Source organism: Pseudopodoces humilis, chromosome 8, assembly GCF_049639895.1.
Source record: "Pseudopodoces humilis isolate 2021_Gansu_Grassland_sample_001 chromosome 8, ASM4963989v1, whole genome shotgun sequence".
Taxonomy (NCBI): Eukaryota; Metazoa; Chordata; class Aves; order Passeriformes; family Paridae; genus Pseudopodoces; species Pseudopodoces humilis.
This window is the reverse complement of record NC_142207.1, coordinates 36,897,257-36,923,181: the sequence shown is the minus strand read 5'-3', so window position 1 is coordinate 36,923,181 and position 25,925 is coordinate 36,897,257. Positions and strand designations below refer to the sequence as shown.

At 45.7% G+C, this 25,925-nt stretch overlaps 2 protein-coding genes across 13 annotated transcripts in view; both read right to left on the bottom strand.

Moving 5' to 3' along the window:
• LOC148183904 (maestro heat-like repeat-containing protein family member 7) overlaps positions 1-1,190 on the bottom strand; it is an 11,349-nt gene extending 10,159 nt beyond the window's left edge. The window contains exons 1-2 of the mRNA XM_088058985.1: positions 1,179-1,190; positions 732-834 (exon numbers count right to left, since the gene is read on the bottom strand). Of these exons, the coding sequence (XP_087915111.1) occupies positions 732-834; positions 1,179-1,190 (115 nt within the window). The remainder of the gene's footprint in view (positions 1-731; positions 835-1,178) is intronic.
• Positions 1,191-1,239: 49 nt separating this feature from the next.
• The window catches only part of TRPM8 (transient receptor potential cation channel subfamily M member 8), a 77,844-nt gene continuing 53,158 nt past the window's right edge, over positions 1,240-25,925 (bottom strand). For 6 of the 12 annotated variants that reach the window (XM_088058692.1, XM_088058691.1, XM_088058693.1 and 3 more), the window contains 19 exons: positions 24,990-25,057; positions 21,635-21,832; positions 20,750-20,852; positions 20,085-20,203; positions 19,209-19,499; positions 18,782-18,877; positions 18,085-18,214; positions 16,856-17,001; positions 16,262-16,374; positions 15,492-15,699; positions 12,948-13,039; positions 12,086-12,224; positions 11,181-11,352; positions 10,852-11,029; positions 8,284-8,474; positions 6,453-6,552; positions 5,319-5,352; positions 4,109-4,195; positions 1,240-2,766 (listed from right to left, as the gene is read on the bottom strand). In XM_088058692.1, coding sequence (XP_087914818.1) covers positions 4,145-4,195; positions 5,319-5,352; positions 6,453-6,552; positions 8,284-8,474; positions 10,852-11,029; positions 11,181-11,352; positions 12,086-12,224; positions 12,948-13,039; positions 15,492-15,699; positions 16,262-16,374; positions 16,856-17,001; positions 18,085-18,214; positions 18,782-18,877; positions 19,209-19,499; positions 20,085-20,203; positions 20,750-20,852; positions 21,635-21,832; positions 24,990-25,057 — 2,429 coding nt within the window. In that variant the 3' untranslated portion in view covers positions 1,240-2,766; positions 4,109-4,144. The other 6 variants (XM_088058698.1, XR_015773068.1, XM_088058696.1 and 3 more) reach the window with 6 other exon arrangements.

Here is a 25,925-nt window from a genome sequence, read left to right as displayed (position 1 = left end):
ATCATTCTTTCCATAGAAGGGATTTGCAGCAGCACAAAACCAGCAACAGCTGCTGAATTTCTTGGGACAATAATACTCTACAGAGACTGTCATGGTTCCTTGGGCTTTTCTGTGCATTTTTAATGTATTTGGGAATTAAAACCAGCCAAGTCTTAAGTTTCATGCAGCATTTTCTGTGTGTCCAGCTGGGGCCCACAGCTGCTATTAGGTGCACTGGGAAAGTGCAGAGGCTAGGATTAAGTCTTGGAGGACAAGCTGCTCTGTGTCTCTGAGTACAGTGCTATGACCCCGAAGGAGCAGCCAAGGTAAGTGCTGGAAGGAGGCTTGCTCTGCTGCTGTGCAGTCCTGTGCACAGTCTGCTGCTGTTTCTGTGGGCTCCAGAGCCGCTTGGGCAGCAGCGACTGGGCAGCCCTGCTGGAGGAGACATCGCCTCCCTCCCCATGGTGGCAGCAGCTCAGCGGGCCCCGAGCTCTGGGTCATGGGGGCCTCGGTCACAGCAGCGTGGCCTGGGCAGCCGCGAGGGCCCGGCCTGGCCGCCAGCCCTGCCTGTGCCCACTGCCCTTTATTAGAGGGAGCCAGACAACAGCGCCAGCAGTGCCCATCTACCCTCCTTGGAGGTGCTCACACCAAGCACTGGGCGCCGGGCCCGGGTGCCGCTTCCGGGGCTGCAGCAGCCGGGGCCGGGGCCGAGCTGCGGCGGGGCGGGGAGGGAGCCCGGGCTCGTGGCTCACCGATGAACCTGATGGCCGCCGCTCGCAGGGGCTCCTGTGGGTTCTGCAGGAACGGCAGGGCCTGGTGCAGGTACTCGGCCGCTCGGCTCTCGTCCTGTGCCAGCTGCAGAGAGCGGCAGGAGGGAAGGGTTGGCGTGGGCTCTGCCCCTCGGCCGGGCGCTGCCTGCGGCCAGCCCCAGCCTCCCGTGCCCGCCCAGCCCTGAGGCACCGGGCAGCAGCCGCTGGCGCCGGGCTCTGGAGGGAGCAGAGGGCCGGCTGCTGCCCAGGGAGCCGCGGTGCCGGCCCGCCCCGCAGCCCCAGTGACTCGGGGCTCCATCAGCAGCCGGCTCGGGGCCACAGGAGCCTGGAGAAGAAGCCGTGTGTCCCAGGGAAGGGGAGCGGCATGTGGGGCACAGGCTGGCGCCCCTGGGTGCAGCACTGGACACGGATTAACTCCAGAATTCAGACTTTACAGAACATCGTTTCACAGTTATATACACACATTTAAAATACAACAGATCTCTAGAGCTACAGGCACTCACAGGTTTTATTTTGGAAAGGAGTGAACTAAAAGCCCAGTTTTCACATCCAAAGTATACAAGTGATATGGAAAAAATTTCTGGAAAGGAACCGTATCTCAGGAATTTATGATGCAAGCTAACTGCCACAGTAATCAGTGAAAGCCTGGCTCTTTTAGAAACTCTTCAGCAGGAAAACACACAAATTCCCATATCTAAACAAATGCTAGTGTTATTGTTAGTGCTGGATCCCCCAGCACAATGTCATGCATACAGTGCACTTGGGTCATGAGATGCAGGGAGAAAAAGAGCAGCAACCTTTCTGAAAGTATGATAAAGATACAAAGCTAGCAGAGTATTCATGAAGATCACAAGGAAAAAAGAGGGGAAGCTGTTTGAGGAATAGCTGAGGTCAATTGGCTTGTACAATATGAAGAGGAGGAGAGAGAGGGAGGAGATCTCAGCATGGCCTGCATCTTCCAGGGCCAGGGGTTGGACTCCCTTGTGGGTCCTTTCTGCTCTGGAGAGCATATGATTCTATGGTTCCCGGCCACTGGGAACAAAGATTGATAAAATGCTTTGCCATGTAAATAAATGCCATTTGTAGTATCTTCACTTGGCTGTGCCCTCAGTTATACCACACAAAATGCGACAAAAATCAGCTGCCATTTTAGACAGAAAACACAAAGCGCCACATCACCATATCAAGCGTTGCTCTGTTTAAAGCTTCCCAACCATCTCTTGCCCATTTTCACATGCAAACATCAGCAAAAGCATGTTGCTGAAGTCAAATGAATTCCAGCATTCCCAGGATACAAATTATGACTAAAGAAACCAAGCAAGGATTGCACACAAGGCCTTTGGAGACACTTCCTAGATGAATTCAAGTCTCTCCCATGCAGGGCTGTAGTAGTTGAACTTCTGCACTGCTGCATGGTTCCACATAGAGTGGGAAGAAGTCCAGTGTTCCTGTACAGTCTGAAATAGGGACACAGGGTTGGACCAAAGGGTTTCCTGGGGGAGATAATGCTGAAATCCACTGCATTCTAGCACACCAGCACTACAGACCCCAACAGGTCTGACAGCCCATGCAAGGAACAAGTGAGATCTGGCTGCTACAGGACAGAATGGGAACGGAGATGATTTCATTCAGACAAGCAATTAGTGCCTGAAGGAAACCCATGCACAGGCCCCCTTTGAGTGAAACGGAAAAGCAAAGGGATTTTGGCAACAGCAGCAGAACTCTCTGAAATAGGAGTGCTTTGCAATAGCAGCTTGCAAGGACTAATTGCTGCCATTGGACATTAGGCAGATGAGAAGAGTTTGGGTAATGTGGGAATCATGGCAGGAGATAAGCAGTCATCTCCTGTTTCATCACAACCTTGCAACAAGCAGAAAGGGCTGTTTGATCAACAACAACAACAAAAAAAAGCAAGAAAATCCTGCTGACTCCTGCTGAGACATTGACACTGGTGTCTGTTAACGCCTGCTTGGGGATTACTGCCAGCTCCAAGCAATTATTCTTCATTAATTGGTACCTGTGTGAGCAACAGAAAGAATTGAAGAGTAGAGCTCCCAGCACACCTCAAGGCTTTGCTTTCATCCTCATGAAATCAGCTCAGGTGACTGACTGGATGCCTTGTCCTTGGCACACTTGGGAGTGTGTGCCTGCCCATGACAGAGGGTGGAACTGGATGAGCTTTAAGGTCCCTTCCAACCCAAACCACTGTGATATTCTAAAATCTATAGGGAGAGGTCCCTTTCCACAAGCTCCATCATAAACTGCTGGCCCCTGTCCTCAGGCTGCCCCACTGCATCTAATTACAACCTGTTTTCCAGCCACACTGCAGCTCCTTTTCTGAGCTGGAGCTGTTTGAGCACACTGGACTAAATGGCCTCCAGAGCTCCACTATTCCTACAGCCTATTTTTTAGGCAACTTGGGGTCCAGCACATCCTAGAAGCAGCCCAGGAAAGGGTGGGTGGTCCTTGTAGATTTTATTAGGTGGTTGCAAGTCATTAATGACTAAATGGAACATAGGTCAAGTGAATATCCAGTTCTCCCAGGAAAATGGTGAGCTGACTGGGGAATATTTGGCACAGGTTTAAGTTCTCTTGGACAAAACTTGTCTGTGGAAGAAGGAACCAGGCCCTAATGTCCAGGCTGATCAAGTTCTTCCAATTATCTCCTTCAACAGTTACACTTCTTAACCTGCTCTCTCTAAAGATGACAGTGCTCTCTGCATCTATCAGTATTCTGTCTTTTGCATCCCACTGGTATTTTTGGCCCCAAGCCTATTCTTCCTCAAAACTGCAGCCAAAAGGACACAAGGCTCATCACCAGACACTCAACGGGACAGGAGGCTTTGGGTCATGTCTTCACACTGCAGCTTATTGTACAGCATACAGGGAGACTACAGCAATCCAGCCTAACACCCCACTTTGATAGTGGAAAAATAAACCTTACTCCTGCCCTCACTTCTGTCTTTGCTATTTAAGTTGCCTGCTCTTCAGGGTTAAAAGGTACCAAGGGTAATGGGATCCAACACAGCAGCTCCTCATTTTCTAGAGGGCCTCCAACACAAAGACAACTAAAATAACCTTGGGTTAGTCACAGTTTCTCAAAGTTAAGTGAGCAAAACAAGGTATTTTAAACTGTGCCAAAAATTGATAGAAATCCCAGATGGAAAACTGTATTTTTTCAGAAAGAAAAACACAAATGAGGAAGCAAATTCAAGTCTCCTTTCTTTTCCAATCAATACCAGATAATAAGAACACAAGCATCAGCAATTCATACTAACTATTCTTTCAAAGACACCAATTTGAGACCACAAATGCTGGTAACTTTTTCAAGGCAGAGAATGAATTTATAGAGGACTTACCCAGCTCCAGTAGCTGCTCTTGGATTTCAGCTGCACTCATTTAATTTTACTGGAAATCTCTTTCAGAAGACCTTTCAAATCAGAGAGCTTCAAAAAAAAAAAAAGGTTCTTTTTGTCAAGTCCATCTAGCTGAAGGAAAGCAATGCTAATGAGTAATGTAAGCAACAAGTAATTGCCTCTTCAAATATTACACCAAATGCAAGAGTGCTCAAAAGGACTCTGCCAATTACAGTGTTCATCAGGACAATTAATGCAGTGAACCCTGATGCCTCTGTATTTCAGCAAGTTAACCAGCAGTTACCAGAAGAGAGAAGGAAGAGATGGGTATTTATTTCAGGAGAGAATTAAGGTTAGCAGATCTCCTTTCAGTTTCAAGAGCAGCATTACCAGCCACAGACTTGCTTACCATTTCCCTTTCAGTCTGGGACACACACTATTATTTTGCAATCTAAACAATTTGACAGCAATCATAATAATTACACAGAAGTGTATGTGGGTCTTTTTGCCTTTGAGCATCTCAAAAGTCTGTTCTTCATGCCAGAGCCACTCCCCACTTCAGAGGCCAAATACGTAATAATTCAGTCAAGCCTCAGAAAATACCCATTGTGAAGGTCTTTTCAGCATCACAGTCATGAAAATATTATTTGCATGACAATTCTCGTAATGTGCTCTCTGGTAGATTAGTAGCTTTATATTGTTTAATTACCCCATGCCTACAGCACCAGAAGCTAAACTTGACAGACACCTTTGGGAAGGGGGTGTTTCAAGTGTATGATACCCCTTCTTGCCATTGGTGTTTCATGGCCCTGCTACATAGATGAGTGTTGCAGTTTAGTCTGAGATGGAAATTACTTCTATTCCATCCCTTAAGGAACACTGAGAAACACTCCTCCAGTACTAAGCAAGTGTCCTTCTGCTTCATCTTCCAGCACAGTATGAAGCTCTTGTGGCTTGAAAGGGACCTTCCAGCTCGTTGTGTTCCACCCCTGCTGTGGGCAGGGACACAGGCTGCTCCAAAACCCATCCAACCTGGCTTTGGCCACTTCCAGGGATCCAGGGGCAGCCACAGCCTCTCTGGGCACCCTGTGGGGTCCTGGTGACAGTGACAAGGACTGCACCTGACTCTGGGAGGCTCATCTCCCTTGCCATGGCACACCCCTGCTTTACCAGACAGAATCACATTCCCCAGGGCAATGTGAGACACAAGTACCTTTGCATCCAATTGTCTAAATCGATGCACCATCCTGGAAGCAGATGGAGAACAGGGAGCAAAGGGATCAGTCAGATACCATGGAAAACTTGGCTAATTACCACACCCCCAACTCCCACCAGTGTTCCATCCTCCCAGGGAGGCAGGGCTGTATGTGATTGGTATCATTATTAGTACAAGTAAGTGAACTAACACATGAGTTATTATTAGCAGGATGCTATTTCCATTTTCCTTCTCAAGACACTTTTTCTTCCAGTACCAAGGAGATGCTTTTGGTATTTGGCTCCAACACTGTGTGTCTCTGGGTAATCTTAAACACTTAATTTGTGGACAGCAATGTTCATGCCCACGGATATAGAAGGGTCTGCTTTTTCTTGCCAATTCCTATCAGCTCTCTCTGATTAAGGGAAACGCTCAAGCTGCCAAAAGTTAGCAAAGTTAAGCAATCATACAGAGCAGGTGTTGTTCTCTAGCAGTGTTCTGTTTCCTTGCTGTTTATTTTTTCTCCTATACTATTACTCTGAAAACGGTGAGACAGATCCCAAAGGTAACGTTTTCACGAGCTGGCAAAGAAACATCCAAATCTAAGTCTCCAAGCTTCAAATACCATGATTTTAAAGACCATCTCCCCCTCCCTAGAGGTCTTCCCTACTCATGCTACTAAGTTCAGATCTCCATCTGGAGTACTGCTAGAATGTCTGAGGTTCCAGGTCTAATGGTAAACACTCTCTGCTAACTGTATAATCATAGAATTATTTGGGTTGGGAAAGATGGAGTGCCACACCCACATGGCTTTTAAATCCCCACCCCGAGATGGGGGTGCCACCACTGCCTTGGGCAGCCGTTTCCAGGGCTGGACAACCCTTTCCATAAAGAACTTTTTCCTAATGTCCAACCTAAACTAATGCTACAAGAAGACTCAGCTGTGGCACTGCTTCCCATTATGAGATCTCAAAACACCATGAGGAGACATTTTCTGCTCTGCAGCAGACAACAAAGCACCATTTCACTTTAGAAATAAAAAGCACATTTATGCTGAGTTTATTTACTTACTCATTAGTTTGTAAACATTTAGAGCTGCTGAAAACTTGCCTTCACTAGAAATGCTCAGAAGACAAAGATGAGCAGACTTACTCTTCTGATGAATCATTTGCTTTTGTATTTATTTTGACGAGGTAATTTTCCTTCATGACAGCTTCCCATGCCAGGATTTCGTTGTCCTCGTTTCTTGAGCCTGGGAGATGGATTTGAAGGAAAAATACTTAATTTGTCTTTCCAAAGCCAAGCTGCCAAAAGGCTGGGTCACTGTTTGCATTCAGAGGTTTAATGATTCCCTTCTCCACATCCTGAGCACTCGCAGCCCCACTGCCCACCCGTGACTCAGCTCTGACAGATGTGACACTAATGCCTTTCACTGAACGCTCCTGGCAACCAGAGTCACTTAAAGAGACAAAATATGAGCAAACAAAAAACCCAAAAACCTCCAAACAAACACACAAAAAACCCCCAAACAACCCAACCTTACAAGCTCCAAAAGTCTTTCTGGATTTTTGAGTCTTGGTTAACACAGCTGCCTCTGCTTCAACAGGTACAGGACATTTCAGCAAGTTCCCACCTGGGTTTGATCTTTCCATTTGTTTCTACATTATCCCATATTGGATCAGTACGTGTAACACTTAAGAACCACGATACATGGTTTTTCATTGAACTGAAACACTCCAGAATGATGAAGAATTGTCTTCTCTAAAAAGCATTTTGTGGTGGTGCTGTAAATTCAAGAGTTGATAGAGAGGAGTCCACTTTGAGGCATCAAAGTCCTCCAGGGGAATACTTCAGCATTCTATCCTGTTCCAAGAGGATAGCATAATCCACAGGGGTTTAAATAAAAAAATAAAATCAACTGAGACAAAAGAAGCCCAGAGCTGGCAAATGGCTGAAAATGCCTTTCTTCCACCCAGTGCTCCTCTGACCTCACACAGCCCTCAGCTGTCCTCTCACGTTCCAACAAGCATTGAAGCACCAGAATCCCAACCATTTCCATGAGAGTTAAATGGGGAAGGCAGAATTTTACAACAGTCATCAATGTGCTTCCTCCATGCAGTTCTCAGTTCCTATCATCAGCAAAACCACAGTCATTTTCTGTCTCTAATTAACTCTCCCATTCTTTCAGAGCTGCAGCATCAACTGTCCATCATTTGAGCAGGAATATCTGCCACCCAACAGTTTCCCCAGCAAGGAATCCACAAAGCAATTTGGACAGCCAAAACGATTTAGTGCTAAGCAATGTTACACCCCAAAGCAGGCTCTTCCTCCTAAACTGGTAAGAAATCCAGCTTCTGCTGCAGGGCAACAGGCAGGTTGCTAATGGATGGGAATAAGCCTGTCAATGAACTCAACTTGGCCTCTCCCAGCTGAGAAAACACTACATTTGCTGGGGAGGGGAGACAAGGTTTGTTAAAAAAATTCCTATCTGTGTCCTCTGACAGAGAAATTAAAGGAGAAATAGCTCAAGAACTGTCTTGCCACATTTTTGAGGTGGTTTGACATTTATCTACATCTAGAGGGCCAAGAAACTGTTGATTCTCTCAGTCACTCCCTAGCATACAGAATGAGTAACAAAAAAGCCAAACCCACAACCTTGCAAAGCTGGGAAACAGCAGAGGCAGCCCTAAAGAGTTTGGATTAATCTGAAGTCTTAATTGATTTACACACACAAGGCAATTCTACAGCTAAATGGACAACAGAGCACAAGATAAACCTCACTTGAAAATTTAAATCTTACTGAAGAGATTTCCAGCAGCACAGTAGGTTTGCATCTACAGATAAAAACAGAGGTCTACACTGCCCTTGGAAATTTCCCAGCACAGCACATAATGCCTGGAAGAAGCACAGGACACCATGGAGGAACTGCAATGCACCTGGCTGCAGAGATGACTTTTGGGCAACAAGGAAAAATCCAACTCACAACAAATCGATGGCTCTTTGCTTTCTTTGTTACAGCAGCACTTGAAGCATTTCCTCATCACCATGAATATGTAGGCAAAGATGACAAAGGGGAAGGGGATGGTCAGGCGACTGCAGTATTCCTGGACCAGGAAAAAACGCTGGAACTTCCACACCTGGTCGTTGTTCTCCTGCACCGATCCAACAGTGTAACTAATGGGAAAGAGAAAACACACTCAGGATTAGTTATTCACCAAAGAGCTGCATCAGAGCCAAGAACAGAGCCTTCCTCTGCTGTACCAGGGCATGGTTTTATAGTCAGAATCCCACAGTGGTTTGCCTTGGGAAGGACCTTAAAGCTCCTCCCATTCCACCCCCTGCCATGGGCAAGGACACCTTCCACTATCCCAGGTCATTCCAGACCCTATCCAACCTGGCCTGGGACACTTCCAGGGATCCAGGAGCAGCCACAACTTCTCTAGGCACCCTGTGCCAGGGCCTGTCCACCCTCACAGGGAACAATTCCTGCCCAATATCCCATCTAACCCTGCCCTGTGGCAGTGGGAAGCCACTACCCCTTGTCCTGTCATTCCAGACCCTCATCCCAAATTCCTCTCCAGCTCTCCTGGGTTTCTCCTAACCCTTTAGGCACTGGAAGGGGCTCTGAGGTCTCCCTGGAACCTTCTCTTCTCCAGGTGAACACCCCCAGTTCTCCCAATCTGGCTCCAGACCAGAGGGGCTCCAGCCCTTGGAGCATCTCCTCTGGACCCAGTCCAGCAGTTCCCTGTCCTTCTTATATTAGGGACCCCAGTCATTCTGAAGGTGGTGATTTTTATTGACTAGGAGGTTATTTAGTTTGTTCTCCTTCTTAGAGAGTAATCTCCAAATGGAAAGAACTAAGAGAGTAGAAAAAAAAAACTTGGTTACAAATAAACTGTAAAAAGTCTGAATAGGAAGAAAAGACTCCATGTACTTTTACTCCCTCAGCTCTAAGCAATCTTCTAGCCTAGACACATGAGAACAGGATGCTTCTTCACAAGATATTGTGTCTTATTAATTGAGCAGATCACTCCTTTCTTAGGAAAAAAACCCCAAACCTAAAATTAGAACACTTACAAAAATTTAAAAGCTCCTGAGATTTCTCATGGAGGTATTAAGGACAGTCCAGGCACAGATTAAACCCCTGGCACAAAGCGCTGTATGAAGCCAGCAAAGCAACAACCACAGGAGCAAGGAGCTCCCAGACTGCCTGACCTTTCAGTGTGACATTAAATGGCAGATGGATGCTCCCAAAATGCCCCTGGCTGAGAGCCTAATGGACCTTTACATGTGATAAATGAAAACCTTCACCTGGTGGAAATTCTTTTTTTGTTTGAAAGATAAATACAACTGGCAAAAACTAGAGCATTTTTTACTGGCATAACAGCATAAACTAGCATTTACCATTAGGTGTTGTTAGAGTAAGTGTTCTAGCAAATATTAAACGTCTTTAGGGTAGAGCTGGGTTACTGCTACACTTTCCTTCATTGTTGTGAGGTATTTGCACCATTTCTAGGGAGTATGAGCACACCTGCCATACAGATATGCTGTACCCATCCTGGCTGCCTTGCCAAAAATAACATCTCCCACTGCTTTCAGAGTCCAGGTCTGCCTGGGGAGAAAGGTTCAGAGCTGAGGGGAGAGCAGCACCTAAATCTGAGGCATCCTCAATTTATCACACTCAAACATCTCATCTCAGGAAGCACTGGCAGTGTCATTCAGACGAGAGTTCTTGAACAGCACAAAGTGTCCTGTCAATACTCTTGTTGCCAAAGCACCTTCCTGCCAAGGTAACATCAAAACAAAAATTAACCTGGCGGTCCTCAAGAATGGTGGCCAGAGGGTTTGAGTACTCTTCTTATGTTGTGAGTGAGTGTAAAGCAGAAAAGGAGCAGGGCTGGGAATGGGAACAGAGCCACAGCATTAATCCAGCTGCATTCCCAAGTGAGACATGAAGGCAACACACATCCAAAGTCTGATATGAAGGACTTGCCATGATTAAATCAACTCTGTGTCAGAGCTTGCAGTGGATACAACAAAGATTTCTGCAAGAAGCTGAGGAAGATGTTCTCTGCCCTTGCTGGTCTAGAGGTGATGGCACTTCTCAAGACCAAGTCTTTTTCTGTGTCCCAAGGAGATGCGGCCCATTGCTTGTGGTCTAAGCCAGAACAATAAATGGCATGTCCATCAAAGCAGTACCAGACCCATCTGGTAAAATGGGTTAATAAAACCACAGCACCCTGGAGAGTGACAGTAACTCATTTATTCACTCTAGCAAGGTCCCTGGGGCAGCAACTCACACTTGGTAAGGCCCTGACCCAGCATCACCCGCTGTGTGACCCACGGGGGTTCGCACCATGCCCACCATGCTTAGAGATGGAGGCAAAGGACAGGCAGCAATCCCTCCCCAGGACACTGCAGCAGCTTCCCCCAGGCTGCTGTGACAGATGCAGAGGCAAGGGCTGGCTTCCTGCTATTTTTTCAGCACTCCACTCCCTTTCCCAGACATGTGTCAGCACAGAGATGACCAGGTCGCTCCTTGGTTACGCACCCGAACATGGCCACGAGCAGGTTCACCAGGAGGATGTTGGTGGAAAGCATGTAAATGCACACAAGGGGAATGGTGATCCACTCCGGGAAGCGGGGCTGGTTGTTGGCATCCAGCTCCACACACAAGGGCTTGGACTCGTTCCCAGAAAACGTGCAGCGGTCAAAGTTGTAGGTGGTACCTCAGAGGACGAGAGAGCAAACAGTGAGCCCCAGGTCCTGCCCTCATCTGTCCTTGCCTCCCCATTAGACTTGGGGGCAAGGGGTCAGCACAGGGCTGGACAACCTCTAGAAGGACAGAGCCTTCCAGCCACCCACCCAGAAGATAAATACCATCAATGTCATCAGGGTACTGGCCAAACATGGCCAGGTAGGGCTCGTAGATGACCGAGCGGAAGATCCACTCCCAGCGGTGCTCGTTCTTCCTCAGGATGCCTTGCCTGGCCACACCAAAGGCCACCATCCACACAGCGAAGAGGAAGAGGAAGAAAAAGACATCTATCATCTGAAAAAGGACAGCAGGCATCAATCAGTGCCCCACTGCAGGTCTGTTGCAAGCCACACACAGATAGCTTTTTACTCCTAATTAGATCAACACCTATGGTAGTAACTGACCACTCCCATTCAGACAACTTCAGAAATATTTATGCAACCATAAAAGCAAGGCATGTTTCAGAACACAGGATCAGACAGACTCCACAAAAGCCAGAACCAGGTAAAAGGACTGTGGCTCACCTCAGCCCTGTGAGGTGAAAGCTTCTGGAAATGCCACTGTGGATGGCTTCCAACCAGCATTTACAGCCAGACACTCTGGCCAATGGTTTCATTAATCTGTAGCACTGTATGAGAGGCTCCTCACCCTCTTCCTCAGGTACTCATGTGATGGATGAAGTAGAGGAACAAAATCTTCCTCCTGTACAATCTACCATCACTGTCTTGTTTGGGGAATGCTCATGGCAGCAACAGAAATACCACTGAAACATCTGAGGCATGGAAAACAAAAGCTACCAGGAAGCTAATTTCCTCTTCTATTCTTCAGCCTGATCCTTTTTTTTCCTCTCTTGACACAGAAAAAAATGCCCTACTCTTAACTAGATCCCATTTAAATCTTGACTGTTTAGCAGATTTAACTTGCTGCCATCATTAGAAAACGTTGATTTCACTCTTAAGGGGAAAAAAAAAAAAAAAAAGTGTTTCATCATTTATTTAGACTCTTGAATAGCTGCCAGAAATCTTACCATCCTCTGCAGCATAATAATTTTGGGTCCTAGATTCCTGCTAACTGTGAAAATATGGATGAGCCTCAGGGTAAAAACTATGTAGTCCAAACAGAAAATTACTCTCCCGGAATACCAAGAGCTTTCATCAGAGTGAAGCCTGATGGAGACAGCAAAAGAAAACAAAGAGAAGCCTTGGGTGAATCATGCAGAAATGAGGTAAAAACACACTGAAACACTGAAATGGAGAGTGGGAAGTGAGTAATTGGAAAGCACAGCACAGCTATCCAGGGCCCCATGGCCTCCCACATCTAATGACAGGTGACAGAGATGGTTAATATACACCTTGTTTACACCCTTTCTTCCTGACCTGCATCATCCCTGCATTTTTTTCCCCTTATTCTTAAAGCTATTGACAGCAAAGAAATTTGCACCTGGAGCTACTCCCACAGCACTCCAAAACCACCACAGTGAAACAACTGCTCCACTGCAACAAGGGCTAAGTTTCAGCTGACTTTGGGCAATTGCTTTGGAAAATGTGTTTCCATCATTTCTTTGCCATGGTTTTAAACTCATCCCATTGTGTAAAACATCTTCTGGGAGATAATGACATTGTTAGGCTGCTGCAGGGACAACCACAGTCCTCTTAGATACAACACAAAGCACAGGTGGTCATACTAAATAGTCAGTAACAGGAGCCCTGGAAAATCTAAAGATCTCCTGACTTTTTTTTTCCCCAAAAGTCAAAACTTGTCAGTATTTGGGGCCTTCATAAAGGGAATTTCATGAACACATTTCTCCTCAAAATTTCATTTCAGGTTGTAGTCAAAACCCACCAAGGAAGCAAAGCCGTAACATGGACACAAGAGAAGGCACTACTCACCTGAACACAATCCCTGCTATGAAGTAGAAGATTGCAAGGGTATCCATAACATTCCACAGGTCTGAGAAATACTTGCTGCCGTTCATGTACCACTGGGAAGGAAAAATGAAGAGAAAGTAACCCCCACACAGCACAGTTTCCTTGCCCAATTAACTTTTTCTCACACAATATTAAAACCAGAGTTCAGATGGCTTTCATTTTCCCCAGAAAGAGGGATTTAATGTATCCAGAAATGCCACAAGTTACTGGCAACTTGGCTTTTTGGGTCTTGGTGTTACCCAGGAAACACTGTGGGGAAAGGAGGGTCAAGGGCAGCTGATGCATCCTGGCTTCTCTCCCTTCACAGAGCTCATTCACTAAACTGCCCCCAGCCACATGCACGTGCTTTGGGTCCAAGAGGCAGATTTAATTTAATTTATTCTTTTAATTACATAGTTCTCCATTTCTGAATTGCAAACCTAGTGGGAATCCCTGCTCATTCCCAGACTGACTGGCACAGCAGCTTGGATCCAAAGTCTGTGCAAGAACTAACTTCTGGAATCAATTCAGAGGTGACTCATAAGGACAAGAAGCTTAATCAGGACAAACCCCTGCCAGGCCTGGAGAAATAAACTGCATCATTCTTTTTAATTTCAATTTTCATTGAAATAATCAAAGCTTTGACTGATCTGTACTCTCCAATCTCTAACTAGCATATCCAAGGAAGGCAATTCTGCCCTTAGTAGTTCTGTGGGAACTAGAAATCAAAGGGAGTTTTCTCCTAGGTGCTGTCTCTGCCCATTAGCTCCCTAAATCAAATATCTGGGACTGAGGCACAGGTCAGTCCTCTGAATTCCAAGCAGTTCCCACTGCTGAGAGATGAAGGGCACAGAGGTGCTGTCCAGATTCCTTCTCCACTGGAGAAAACAGGGCTTTCCTTCACACCCCACCAGTCTACCCACTCACCTGGCTGGAGGCTACCTCCATGTGGCTAAGGACACAGCAGGGAAAAGGCCTCTCCAATTTCACTACAGCTCTAAAGGGGACTGGGAACAGCTCCAGCTTCTTACAAATCCCTGGGACCATCAGAAGGGAGAGCAGGCCTCAGCCAGTGGCTTACAGTTCAGAGACTGCTCCAGAGCAAGGGCTGATTTCTCCCCTGAACTGGTTATCTCTGACTGCAGCAGCTACAGTGGGACACCAGGCAATCTGCTCTTACTTTGCCTTGGATGTGAGAACCAAATCTCAGATACCCCTCTCTTTTTTTTTGTTAATTATAAAGGACACGGACACAGTTTTGATGCAGAGTTAGACCAATGCACCCACAGTCTATCTCAGGGGAAGCCTGGGAGGAACTTCCCTGAGAAATTTAGAGGACTGGGATACTACTCTGCTTTTTGCTCCATTTTTCCTCCTCAGAAAAGCACCTTTGCAGCTAGAACACTGTCTTGAGATCACTTTAAATCTTCAAATTCAGCTGCCTCCACTGCCAAACTGGTAGAGTCTGGCCACCAGTTACTAATGGGAATTGGGGCAGTTCTACCTGCTCAGGGTGGTGAGAAAAAGGGACATTGTTAGGAAAGTAAGGTTTCTATCTCTAAGTTTTTCCCCAGGACTTTTGCTGGGTATGAACAGGACGTGCAAGGACAGGTCCAGAGACACCAGAACCTAAATCAGCAGAAACAAACACTCCATTAGTGTTTTCATGGCAAAAAAAGTCTTTTACTTTTCCCCCATTTTCTTAGCAAGTGAAGTTGCCATATGCAGGGTTCCACCTTGACTATTAAAAAGGGAAAAGGCCACAGTAACAGCAGCATCAGAAATCTCATCTGAGCTCACGTAAAAACTATTATTGCAGGGTGGGGTGATCCAGCAGACCACCCACAAACACTCCCAAGGTGACTCAGGCCTTACAGGAGAAAGCAGCACTGCACCAAACCCACACACCCACTGCTCTTCTGACCCCCCCCCAGCATCCTCCCACCACTCTGACCATGGACTGGCAGAGACCAGCCTGCCCAAAACCCACCAGTGAGGAGAAGATACCACCTAAGTGGCTGGCTATAAAGGCAGTCCCACATGCTGTTGCCACACCACAGGTAACCCAAAGCTGGTCCCTGAGTCTACTCTAAACCAGCAAAAACTGTATAGATGCTTAAAAGCTACATAGAAATGCATAAAGGTATGTGGCTTATTGGTAAAATAAAAACTAAAGGAGGTGGAATGTAGAGAAGAGAGGCAGGAATTACTTAATTTAAAGCTTTGCACCAAGATAAATGTGCTAAATCTAACCCTTTATTATCAACTACCTTGGCAAGCCCAGCATTCCTGGTAAACACCTACACTGGCATCAGCTTATCCTCTTGGTGCAGACACTGCAGCCAGAGGGGCACAAGCAGGAATTAAACATCAGAGGGAAAAATCCCTCACTGAGCCCTGAGCTCCCTCTGCTCTGAAGTGCTTCCCCTGAGCAGCAGCCTGCACTGCCTTGGGAGCGGAAAACCACAAGGCTGTGGCTCTGACACTAAACTTTCTGGGCTTGCAAGCGCTGCCTACTTGTCTCACTTCATCACAAAGTAGAACGAAGACCAGCACGTAAAGGATGATCTCCAGGGCCGTGGGTTCCTTCTGGAAATCCATAAGCAACACGTAGGCGAAGAGCAACAGGAAAGCAATGTAGAAGATGACGTTCCAGGAGAAGACCACAAAGGGGGAGGTGAAGAAAGACACATAATATAAGAAGAGTTTCTTACTCTTCTCCACAGGCTTTTTCCTGAGGAATTAAAAGAGGGAAAAGGTCTCAAAGCATAGCTTTTATGCCTGGAAACATTTGTGTTCTTCAAAGCGAAAGTGAGAAGGGTGCAAAGTCTAGCTCAGGATGTTACTTCAGTCCTGCATCCAGTGCCCTCAGGCACTCCAGTAAACTGGTACATCTTCCAGCTTGGATGGAGCTTGGAGACACCTGGGACATTGTGAAGTGTCCCTGCTCTTGGCAGAGGTTGGAACAAGGTAAGCTTTAAGCCAGCCTGTGATTCTTTAATCTTCAATCCAAGATCAGAGTGAAACAAACTGTCAAAAGCTCATTTGGCTTCTAATACCTTTATCTAAGACTGACTGAACATAAAACAGCTTCCCCAGAGCACCTGTGGAGTTTCCACCCATGGAGATATCCCAAACTGGACACAGTCCTGGGCAACCTGCTCCAGCTGACCCTCTTTGAGCACAGGGCTGGACTGGATGATCTCCACGCAGCCTGACTTGCCCCAAGAATCTACAATTAATTAACTTGCTTCCCCTCTGAAAAATTTTCCCACTAATGAAAGTCAATTGATTACCTGAATGAGATGAAACCACAGCCTATCAAAGGGAAAAAGAACAGGCACATTATGATCTTCCAGTTCTTAGTATCTCTTGAAATCTCTCCATACCACTGCTTGGAAAGGAAATTCTGCAGCAAAGAAAGAAACACCCTCACTTGGTCTAACAGCAACAAAACAACCTAGGAATCCTATTTTAGAACACTTGATTTGGTAAAAATAAACCCTGAACTTTGAGATTTCAATCAAAATACTAGAGATTTCTGTTTCAACAGAACAGAAAGCTTTCTGCATCAGTAACAGCTGGCTCCTCAGGGCAGCCATCCTCCATCTGCATGTTGAGGAGTTAAAAGTGAGGCTGAGCAGGACTTGACCTGATTGATAAAACACTTACAAACCATTCCATTATATGCAATGCTCATCCATGCTGGCTGTTACATCCACACTGTGCATGCCCAAAGCAGAAATCACTTCAGGCAGTGTTTATTAACCAGTTCCTTATGATTTATAGCCCCAAGTCATGATTTTTTCCTCCTGATTTACATTTGTGGGTAGAGGAACCACACCCCCTGTTACAGCACAAGAGGTTCACCTTTCCTTCACTGCCATTACCTGCACACCTGGCTGGGCAATAAACTGCTGGTCTCTGGCTTCCACTGCTAGCTCCAGACAGTTGCTCCCTCCCCAGGCTTCACAGGAATAAGTCAGCAGCTGCTCAGCCAGGTCTTCGTCGTTGCTGTAGCACTCGGTGAAAAGCTCTGCAAAAAGAAGCAGCTCTGCACTGAGCTCCACCTTCACTTTCTCATCAACTCAGGTGCAAATATCTTTAGTGTAATATTTGTAATGGCAAATCACGTAGACAAGAACCCTTTTCATGTCTTCAGCACTGCAGAATTACCATGCATCCCCTTGCAACCCCACTTGCACATCTTCAACTTTTGACATGGAATTCAGATCCAGATGGAAAACTGTAACACTGTCACACAGAGAGCATTTAGTTCTGCACTTAAAAATTGAGTAAAAAATGTGAATTTATCCTTAAATTACTGTAAATCTACTTGTTTCATTCTCTTTTCTTAAATTCCATTTGTCATTGATCTAATGAATTATAATCTGTTCAAAATGAACAGTAGAGTTGAAAAAGTCAGAATCTCATGCTTTTTCACTAGTAGAGTGCACTGTTTACTCCTTAGTATCTCGCAAAATCATCAGGCCTGAGGGATGTAGATACCTTTAAAAAACAGCTTTTGCTTTGTGGAATAGGAGATGCTCTCTGGAAACAAGGAAGTTACATCCAGCGTGGCCTTGAGCTGGTCCTTAGAAAGTCACAGCATCATCAATCTACTTTTTACCTGCAACTTTTTATCACTCCCCAAAAGTACTCCCACAAATCTGAGGGGTGGTTTTTCCCAAGCCTGAATACTACCAGTACTCATGTGGAAAGTTTCCCATTTTCCATATTCTCCTTCCTGTTTGTGGGCACCCTTCTTCAGCCTTGCCAGTAGAGTTAAGTAGCTTTTCTTTCCCATGAAAGAAATTTTCCACATATTCTCAGAAATTCTCAGAAAAAAGCCAGGAGAACTGGCTGTTCTCCTTCCTTAAGGAGGAAAAATACCCCCAAAACCCACTTCACAGCACCCACCTTTTGAAGCCAAGCTCTTAAACAGGGCACAAAATTTCTACTGGGAACAAATGGTATGGAAGGAATGTCCAAGCAGTAAGTAAAATCACATGCTGACATAAAAGAAAAGCATATTTAACATTGGATTTCTAGTTTTTAATTCCCTGGTCTCTGACCCTTCCCACTAAATTTCTAAAGGACTCAAAGAGGAGGCACTTACCTACTGCTCTTGTCTCATACTCATTAGCAAGTTCCTCAGACTCACCAGCAGCATTTATATCATTCTTCACCTTGGCCATGCTTTTCAGGAGCTTACTGGCCCCCAGGGCTGCCAAAGTGCAGCCTCTGGTCTGTGGAGAGCGAGAGTAAAGTCATGCAATTCCCTTTGAGAAGGGAACATGATGATAGAATCCTGAAACCACAATGATTTGGGTTGGAAAGGACCTTAAAGACCATCTTATCCCAGCCCTCAGCCACAGGCAGGGACACCTTCCACTGTACCAGGTGGAATCCTTGAAAAATTATTCTCCATTTTGCATTCTTCCCAGTCCAGACTGATCTATTTGATTCTATAATCATTAAATTACTGTCTAATCCAAATTAGAAACTGGATTTCAATCAAACACCTGGAATCAGAACCCATCCATGCTGTGGAATGGGTGGGAACTCAGCATCCCAGCTTGTGCACAACATTCAATGGATGTGGACTGCTGACACACAGCCTTAGGAGCTGAAAGTATCAAGTCCACATCCAGACACAACATGGGCAGTATAAAATCCACTGAGAATCATCTAGCAATTATCTCTTGTGGTGTTGTGTTTGAAGCTGGATGTGGAGCCTTTAAAAGCTGATAAACCAAAGACACAGAACCCCACTGCACTGCCCACAAAGGGGAATAAAGGAGAACTCAACTTACTTGCTCCCAAATGACTTTGGACAACTCTTTCTTGTTCTGAAGAACTGACCAAATAAACAGAGCTTGCAATGGGTGCCTTGTGATAGGACACTCCTCCTGAAAGAGGGAGCAAGAACTCAGACCTAAGATCAACAAATCTTTTCAACTGGAACAAAGCTGAGCCTGGACTGTCCTAGTTTATTTTCTTCCTTTCACAGCCACCTCACCAATCCCCTCTCTCAGCTCTCTGCCAGATGGCACACACTATGGTGAGTTAGGTTATATTTGGTACTTCTATTAAAGCCTTGTATTTGACAAGGAAGAATCAGCCTCCCTGTTCTTCCAGAAGCTGGCATTAAAGAATATTTGTGTAAAAGGCACTTCCTGCTTTAACTACTGCAGTCCAGACAATCTCATTCACAGCAGGATCAAACTGCTCATCACTCACTGAAAGCTGGATCTCCATCTCATCCTTGCTGTTTTTGTAATCTCTTTTGAAACCTCTCCGGAAATCCTCCACCATCTTCCACACGAAGGTGAGGAGGGCATCGTTGTAGGAGTTCTTGGCAATCTGCAGGTTCTTGAACACCAGGCTGCTGAAGTTGTTGGTGTACAGCTCCCTCAGGACCTCTGTGGTGAGGAACTTCCGCAGATTCAAACCATTTTCCAGGAAGAGCCGGACAAATTTGGGCCTGTCCTTCACCAGGGCTGTGAACATCACATCCTGTAGGTCAGCAGACTAGGGAGAAATGGAAAAGCAAATGTTAGGGATCACATGAGACAAGCAAATCTTATTTAAGGCCTGACACAGGGTCACTGTCACATTTTCATCAGAACCAGGTTTTTCTCTGCACACAATTGCCTTAGCTGGACAGCCCAGAGCATTCCTGGCATGGGCACATCACCTTTGCAACCAGTCATCATAGAATGGATCATCATGGAATGATGGACCATGGCTTTATGGAATATCCTGAATTAGAAAGGACCCACAAGGATCATCAAGTCTGACACCCCTGGCTCTGCACAGACACTCCATCAGTCCCACCCTGTGCATCCTTGAGAGCATTATTCAAATGCTCCGTGGGCTCTGGCAGCCTCGGGGCTGTGCCCATTCTCTGGGGAGCCTGGGCAGTGCCCAGCTCCCTCTGGGGGAAGAACCTTTTCCTGATCTCCAGCCTGACCCTCCCCTTACACAGCTTCAGCTGTGCCCTGGGATCCTGTCCCAGTCACAGCAGAGATGAGAGATGGGGCGCTGAGACGGTGGTTCCTGTTGGGATGTGTCCCTCCCCACAGTTCCCTGCACTCACTCAGAAGGGGGCTGTACCTCCCAGTTTCGGTCATTGGTGAAGATCTCATCGCTGGCCAGGTCCAGCTGGTTCCACTCCAGTAGCAGCTTCAGCTGCCCATTCCAGTTATCCCTGTCATGCTCGTTGGTGCTGAAAGCTGCAGAGGAGGAACAATCTCTTGCTAAAGACCAGGCATATTTATGAGCTCTGCTTCCCACACCAGCAGGACAAGACTCCTTCCAAGGGGCTTTCCCCAGACTCATGCACATCTTCCTGGCTGGGGGCTGGAGGATGCTGGAGGCTCAGGGATGTATTTATGGTCCAAGACAAACCACAAAGGAGCTGCCAGGAGCACGTCATAACCAAGATCAGCACAAGGCTTCCTTCAGGCTCCTCAGAGTCCTGCACCCTCTACACAAGTGAGATTCTGCAGGATTTCAATGGGGACCTACCAGCATCCCTAAGGCTCTCCAAAATGCCTTCCCAATTACCTGGTTTGGATCTTGCCTACACTGAGAGATCCCACACTGCTGCTGTGGCCTGCCCACACCCCTTCAGAGGAAGGCAGGCTCCACACCGTGGCAAGAGCTTAGCTCTAGGGAGATGGCACTGCTCTAAGGAAACCTGTTCTAGCGAATTAATAGCCATCCTTTTTCCATTTATTTTTAAATCCACAAACAAACCCAGAAAAACAATTACTTGCCTTTGTACAGGGCAAAGGAAATGGCATTGCTCACAATTTCATCTCCAGCTTCTTCTATTTTGATCACTGTCAGTAAATGAGGGCTCTCAAGGACTTCTTTGATCTATAAAAAAATTAAAAAATGTTCTGTTTCAAAGCTATCAAGGCTGCTTAGTAGCAGATCTCCAAGATCCTTTTAAAAAGAAATTTGCCACCACATCACAGCAAAGCTGCTTCTCATCAATCCTGGTTTTTTAACAAATTTAAACAAGCCCAAACAGAAGTAGATAATGAGCTTGATTTTAAAGTCACCAAAGGACAACATTAATTATCCTCTGAACATACAGCAAATAACTGTGATTCCCCTATGCAGATCATCTTTAACAAGAAGATATAATCTCAGTAATTAGAAGCGACTTCTGAAGTAGAAAAGATTGTGACAGCCCAAGTTTCAGCTTATGTCAAGCAGTTTGTTAGAGAACCGTCTTTACCTCCTTGTGCTTTGTCAAAACCAGATGATTTCTCACATAATGAAGCTTTGTAGAGTTAATTTCATTTTAGCACATAGCAGACAAATAACGTTGGCCATTTCTGATGCAGGAAGAGGCACATACCAAAGCAGCCCAGCAGAAGCTGCGAGGAGTGTGGCCAGACAGGGAACACTGCCTTCAGCAGCACCACACTCCACAGGGAAGAGATCCTTCTGGAACTATCTTCACTTTCCTGTGTTCAGACACACGCTGACCCAATTGCAGCCCCCTCAATGTTTTTGTTCCAATCCCTGTAGATTCAGAATTTTCCTTCTTTTCACAGAGGTAATATGCCAAGGAGCCCTGTACACCCTGCAGGTATCACCAGATAGCAACACCCCTGACTTGGACGGCACCAGCTGCACCCCACACTCACCCATTTGATCCAGCTCTCAGTCTCCTCTTCTGAGAGCCTGGAAATGGTGCGAGGCAGGAACCTGAGCAGGCTCTCCTTGACACAGGAAGAGGCAAGAGTGCCTTCAGCCTCCACCAGGCTGGCAATGACATCGGCAATGCGCCCAGAGCCTTCCACCACCACACAGGGAATCTTGCTCTTGATTGCTACGTTGATGGACTAAGGACACAGAGGGAGAGGAGAGCAATTGAAGCCTGACTGTTACTAGAGCCTGCTACTGAGCAAGGAAGCCTAGAGAACAACAGAAATCTATGGTCCACAGCAGTATTTTTATTATTATCTAGTGATACATTACCAGTGACAACTCTTTAAAGCATCGTCCATCTCATGAGAGAGGGCTGTGAAGAGCCCCAGAGACTGAGGGTCTCAAATCACCATCTGCCAAATTTTCATAGAACAATCTGTGTTGGGAGGGATCTCAAAGCACATCTTGTTCCACCCCCTGCCATGGGCAGGGGTGCCTTCCACTAGACCAGGCTGCTCAGTTTTAGAGTGGAGCAGCAGATCAGGACAATTGCCAAGTGGAAATGGCATTCAGGTCACACAACACTGCTGCCCAGCTACAGTCACAGCTGGTTTATGGCACAGCATTGCTCAGCTGAGACCAAGGGCTCTGGATTTATTTGCTGGAGGCAGAAACACCAGTGTTTTACAAAGAGATCACTTCTGTAGCACAGCAAGAACATCGAACTCTAATGTTACCGGAAGTCTCCAAGTAGCCACCTACATGATTTCTCACACAGCAACATTGTACATGGATTAACAGCAAGACAAAAATCTGCTGAAATCATGCTGGAAGGACCATTAACCCTCCTGGTGCAAAGACCACTGCAGGAGACACAGATTTCATTTGCATCACTACTGAGAACAGAGTAACAGCATAAGCTGGCTGCCAGCAAATTGCACAAAGGGAGTCAATGCAAATTATCATCAAGCACTGGAAAGACAGAATATGTATTAGTTAAAACAGTTTCTTGAGAACAAAAAAAAAAATCAACTTGGAGTCATCAAAACCGTGTGCACATTGCTCCTGTCAACTGAAGAGCAGGTCTCTGACAGAGGCAAGGAGGCTTTTCTTATCAGCTAGATGAAAGTGGTTTTCTAAAGAAGGGTTCAGCTGAAGTGCATGCTTTACATCACAGGGAATTTAAAACAGAAGCTTGGAACAGTTTTACTTCTCCCTTGCTAGTGCTGATTCTTGTCATCATGCACCAGTCACAGAAGCTGAGAAAGAGGGAGCCTTTCCTGGCCAGCACTGCTAAGACCAAGGCATGGCAAGGGCAGACACCCACAGCATGGACTCTGCTGAGCCATTTGGGCTGGTCAGAGACTCAATTTACTCCTTGGAAAAAGGCTCCACCTACAAACAAGCAATAGGGCAGGCACGAGTATCTCAGTGCACTTCCAGAAATAAAAACTCAGCATGACATAAAACAGCCTTAAGTTGCACCAGGAGAGGTTTAGGTTGGATGTCATGAAATATTCTTCACTGAAAGGGTTGTCAAGGACTGGAACAGGCTGCTTAAGGAAGTCACCATCTCTCAAGTGCTCAAAAAATGTTTGGATGTAGCACCTGAGGGCACGTTTCAGGGGTGAACATGATCATGGTGCTGTGTTGACCACTGGACTTCGGAACCTTTGAAGTCTTTTCCAATCTCAGTGTTATCATGATTCTATGAAATAGCCAGGAGGGTGGAATGAACCCTTAACTGAACCATCATCCAGGTACTTGCCAGAGGAACCTCTTGTCAGGAATTACACATTTGATTTAACAAGGCTTTTACTCATTCTGGTTAGGCAGCTACTAAGTCTGTGTAATGCATCACTGCTAAACAGTGGGTTTGAGGTCTCTCCAAAAAATGCATAATCATAAGTCTGCACAGCTACAGCACCTGGCAGTCAGTCAGCTCCTTCAGTGATGGCCAAATCCCTTCTCAAACATCAGCAATTTGGAGCTAAAAGGAAGTGGATATATTCAACACAACTCCCTGAGCACAGCTTTCCTCTAAAACCTGAATGGATGCTTCATTTCATCTTAGTACCTCTAAGTAACACTGCATCTGCATTCATCTACAATTGGGAAAAGATAAAATTCATCATGTGAATGGAACCAAACTCCCAGGAAACATACAGGGAGGCTTGGATAACGACCTGGAATTTCACACACTGGTTCAGACCAATTGGTTAACATCAGCAGTGAAGTGATAGCAGAGATCATGCTTAGAAATCACATTGTTTATCCTCCTGACAAGCCAAGTAGTTTGATTAATTTCAACAGTAACAGCACAGCTCTGGTCAGATCAGGAAGCACCAAGATAACATCTACAAACAAAATAAACATAAATATCATGCTGCTTTGACCTTATTTTTGCTGCATCCTACTCTCTTGCAAATTCCAGCCCCTTTCCCAGCTCTTTAGTACAGGCTAAATCAGCTGTTCCTATAGTTGGTCACGGCCTGTCCCATTACTGTTCCCTTCCCACACAGCCTGACTCCACATCCCCTCACTTCGACAATCCTAGGTCAGGTCCCTTTGCTCCCTCAGGCCACTCATCTTCGCTCTGGCAGGGTGAATGGGCAAGTAACAACCCTGGGAGAGATTCAGAAGCCATCTCCATCTCCCTTTCTTCCCTCAGTGTCACTTACACATCCTGTTTCAAGAAACTTTTCTTCATCCTCCTCCTGCCTGTCAGCTGTTTGAAGATGATGCCTCATCCTTCCCCATGTCAGCTGAGAAGGGTTAGAGTCAGCAAGGCCCTCTTACCCTGCTCAGCTGCTAAGATTTAAACCAGGTCTAGAGCTAAACTAGATTTAAAATGTGGCCTTTCAGTACTCAAATGGGCTTATAAGAAAGAGAGCAACTTTTTACATGGGCAGATAGTGATGGGACAAGGGGGTATGGTTTTAAACTCCAAGAGGAGAAATTTTTATTTACATTAGGAGAAAATCATTGACTGCTGTGATGAGGCTTGGAGCAATCTGGGAAAGGTGTCCCTAACCACAGCAGGGGATGGAAACTGAGTGGTCTTTAGGTGTCCCTTCACATTCTGTGATGTGGAAGAACTGAGACAACTGAACTGTCCCAGACAGGGACAGGACTTTTCCAGGATGTCAGCCCAAGGCAGAAACCTTGCACAGAAACAAACTTCTTAGGCTTAAATTGCAAACAAGGTCCTTCTGCAGCAAGTGCTAGGCAAGTTTCTGTAAATAACAGCTCTGTCTACTTCATCAAGTCTCTTTTGGAGTAATCAGTCCTCAATATTAGAGCAATGCCCCTATTGTAATTCCTGGAAACAAATAAAAGAAATTAACTTACTTTCAAAGTCTCCTTCCCACCACCTTGGGCAAAACACACAATTGGGATCTTCCCACCGTAATTAGATTCTGTGAAATATGAAATACAATAAGAAAAAAGAAGGAAAAATATTAAATCAATTAATGCAACTTGAAGAACTTATTATTCCTGAGTGCAGTGAAAGAATTTCTAAGCCATTCATGCAGATACTAGTTGGCTGCTGATTTTACCAGTTACCAACAGCTGTTTTTAATGAAATCTCAGTTTTGCCCAACATTCTGCATAGCTGACTTGAGACACCCTTCAACAGCTTTTCCCTTCTAGAAATCCTAATTTTTGCTATCTCTGAAGTCCTTAAAACAGACTTTTATTGTATTTACCCGCTCCTTTGACCATTTTGAGTCTCAGTGAAAGGTTCTTATCACAAACACAAGGTACAGAACCTCCGAGTTCACATTTTCAATCGTAAAATAAAGGTAAGAATTCTGTAACTCTAGGAGCTGGTGCCTGAGAGACACTGCAAAAAAAAAAAAAAAAAAAAACCAACAAAAACCACAAACAAACCCAAACAACAACATGCCCAAAAGCTTTTTAAGTATTTCCTGCTAAGGTCTGTGATTTCTTTTCTTTTTTTGCTTTGGTAAAGAAGTGGGTGAAAGATTATTTAGCTGGCAGGTTGCAGGCAGCTCAGTCACCCTCATAAATAAACATTTTGGTAAAAGCCTAATTTCAGCTCCTGTGTAATTGTGCTCCAGCTACCTGGAATTCAGTGACAGGTGGGATGTATATAGAAGCTTCCAAAAGGAAGGGAGAGAAGGGCTGTGTGGCTGAAATGAAGAATTTTTGACACAAAGGCTGTACAGAAAGGAAGACAGGGAAAGGTGTTGTTCTGGAGAGGGCAGGTTGCTCCTGACTTTCAGATGCACTGTGGTTAACAAACATGATCCCTTCCAGCTC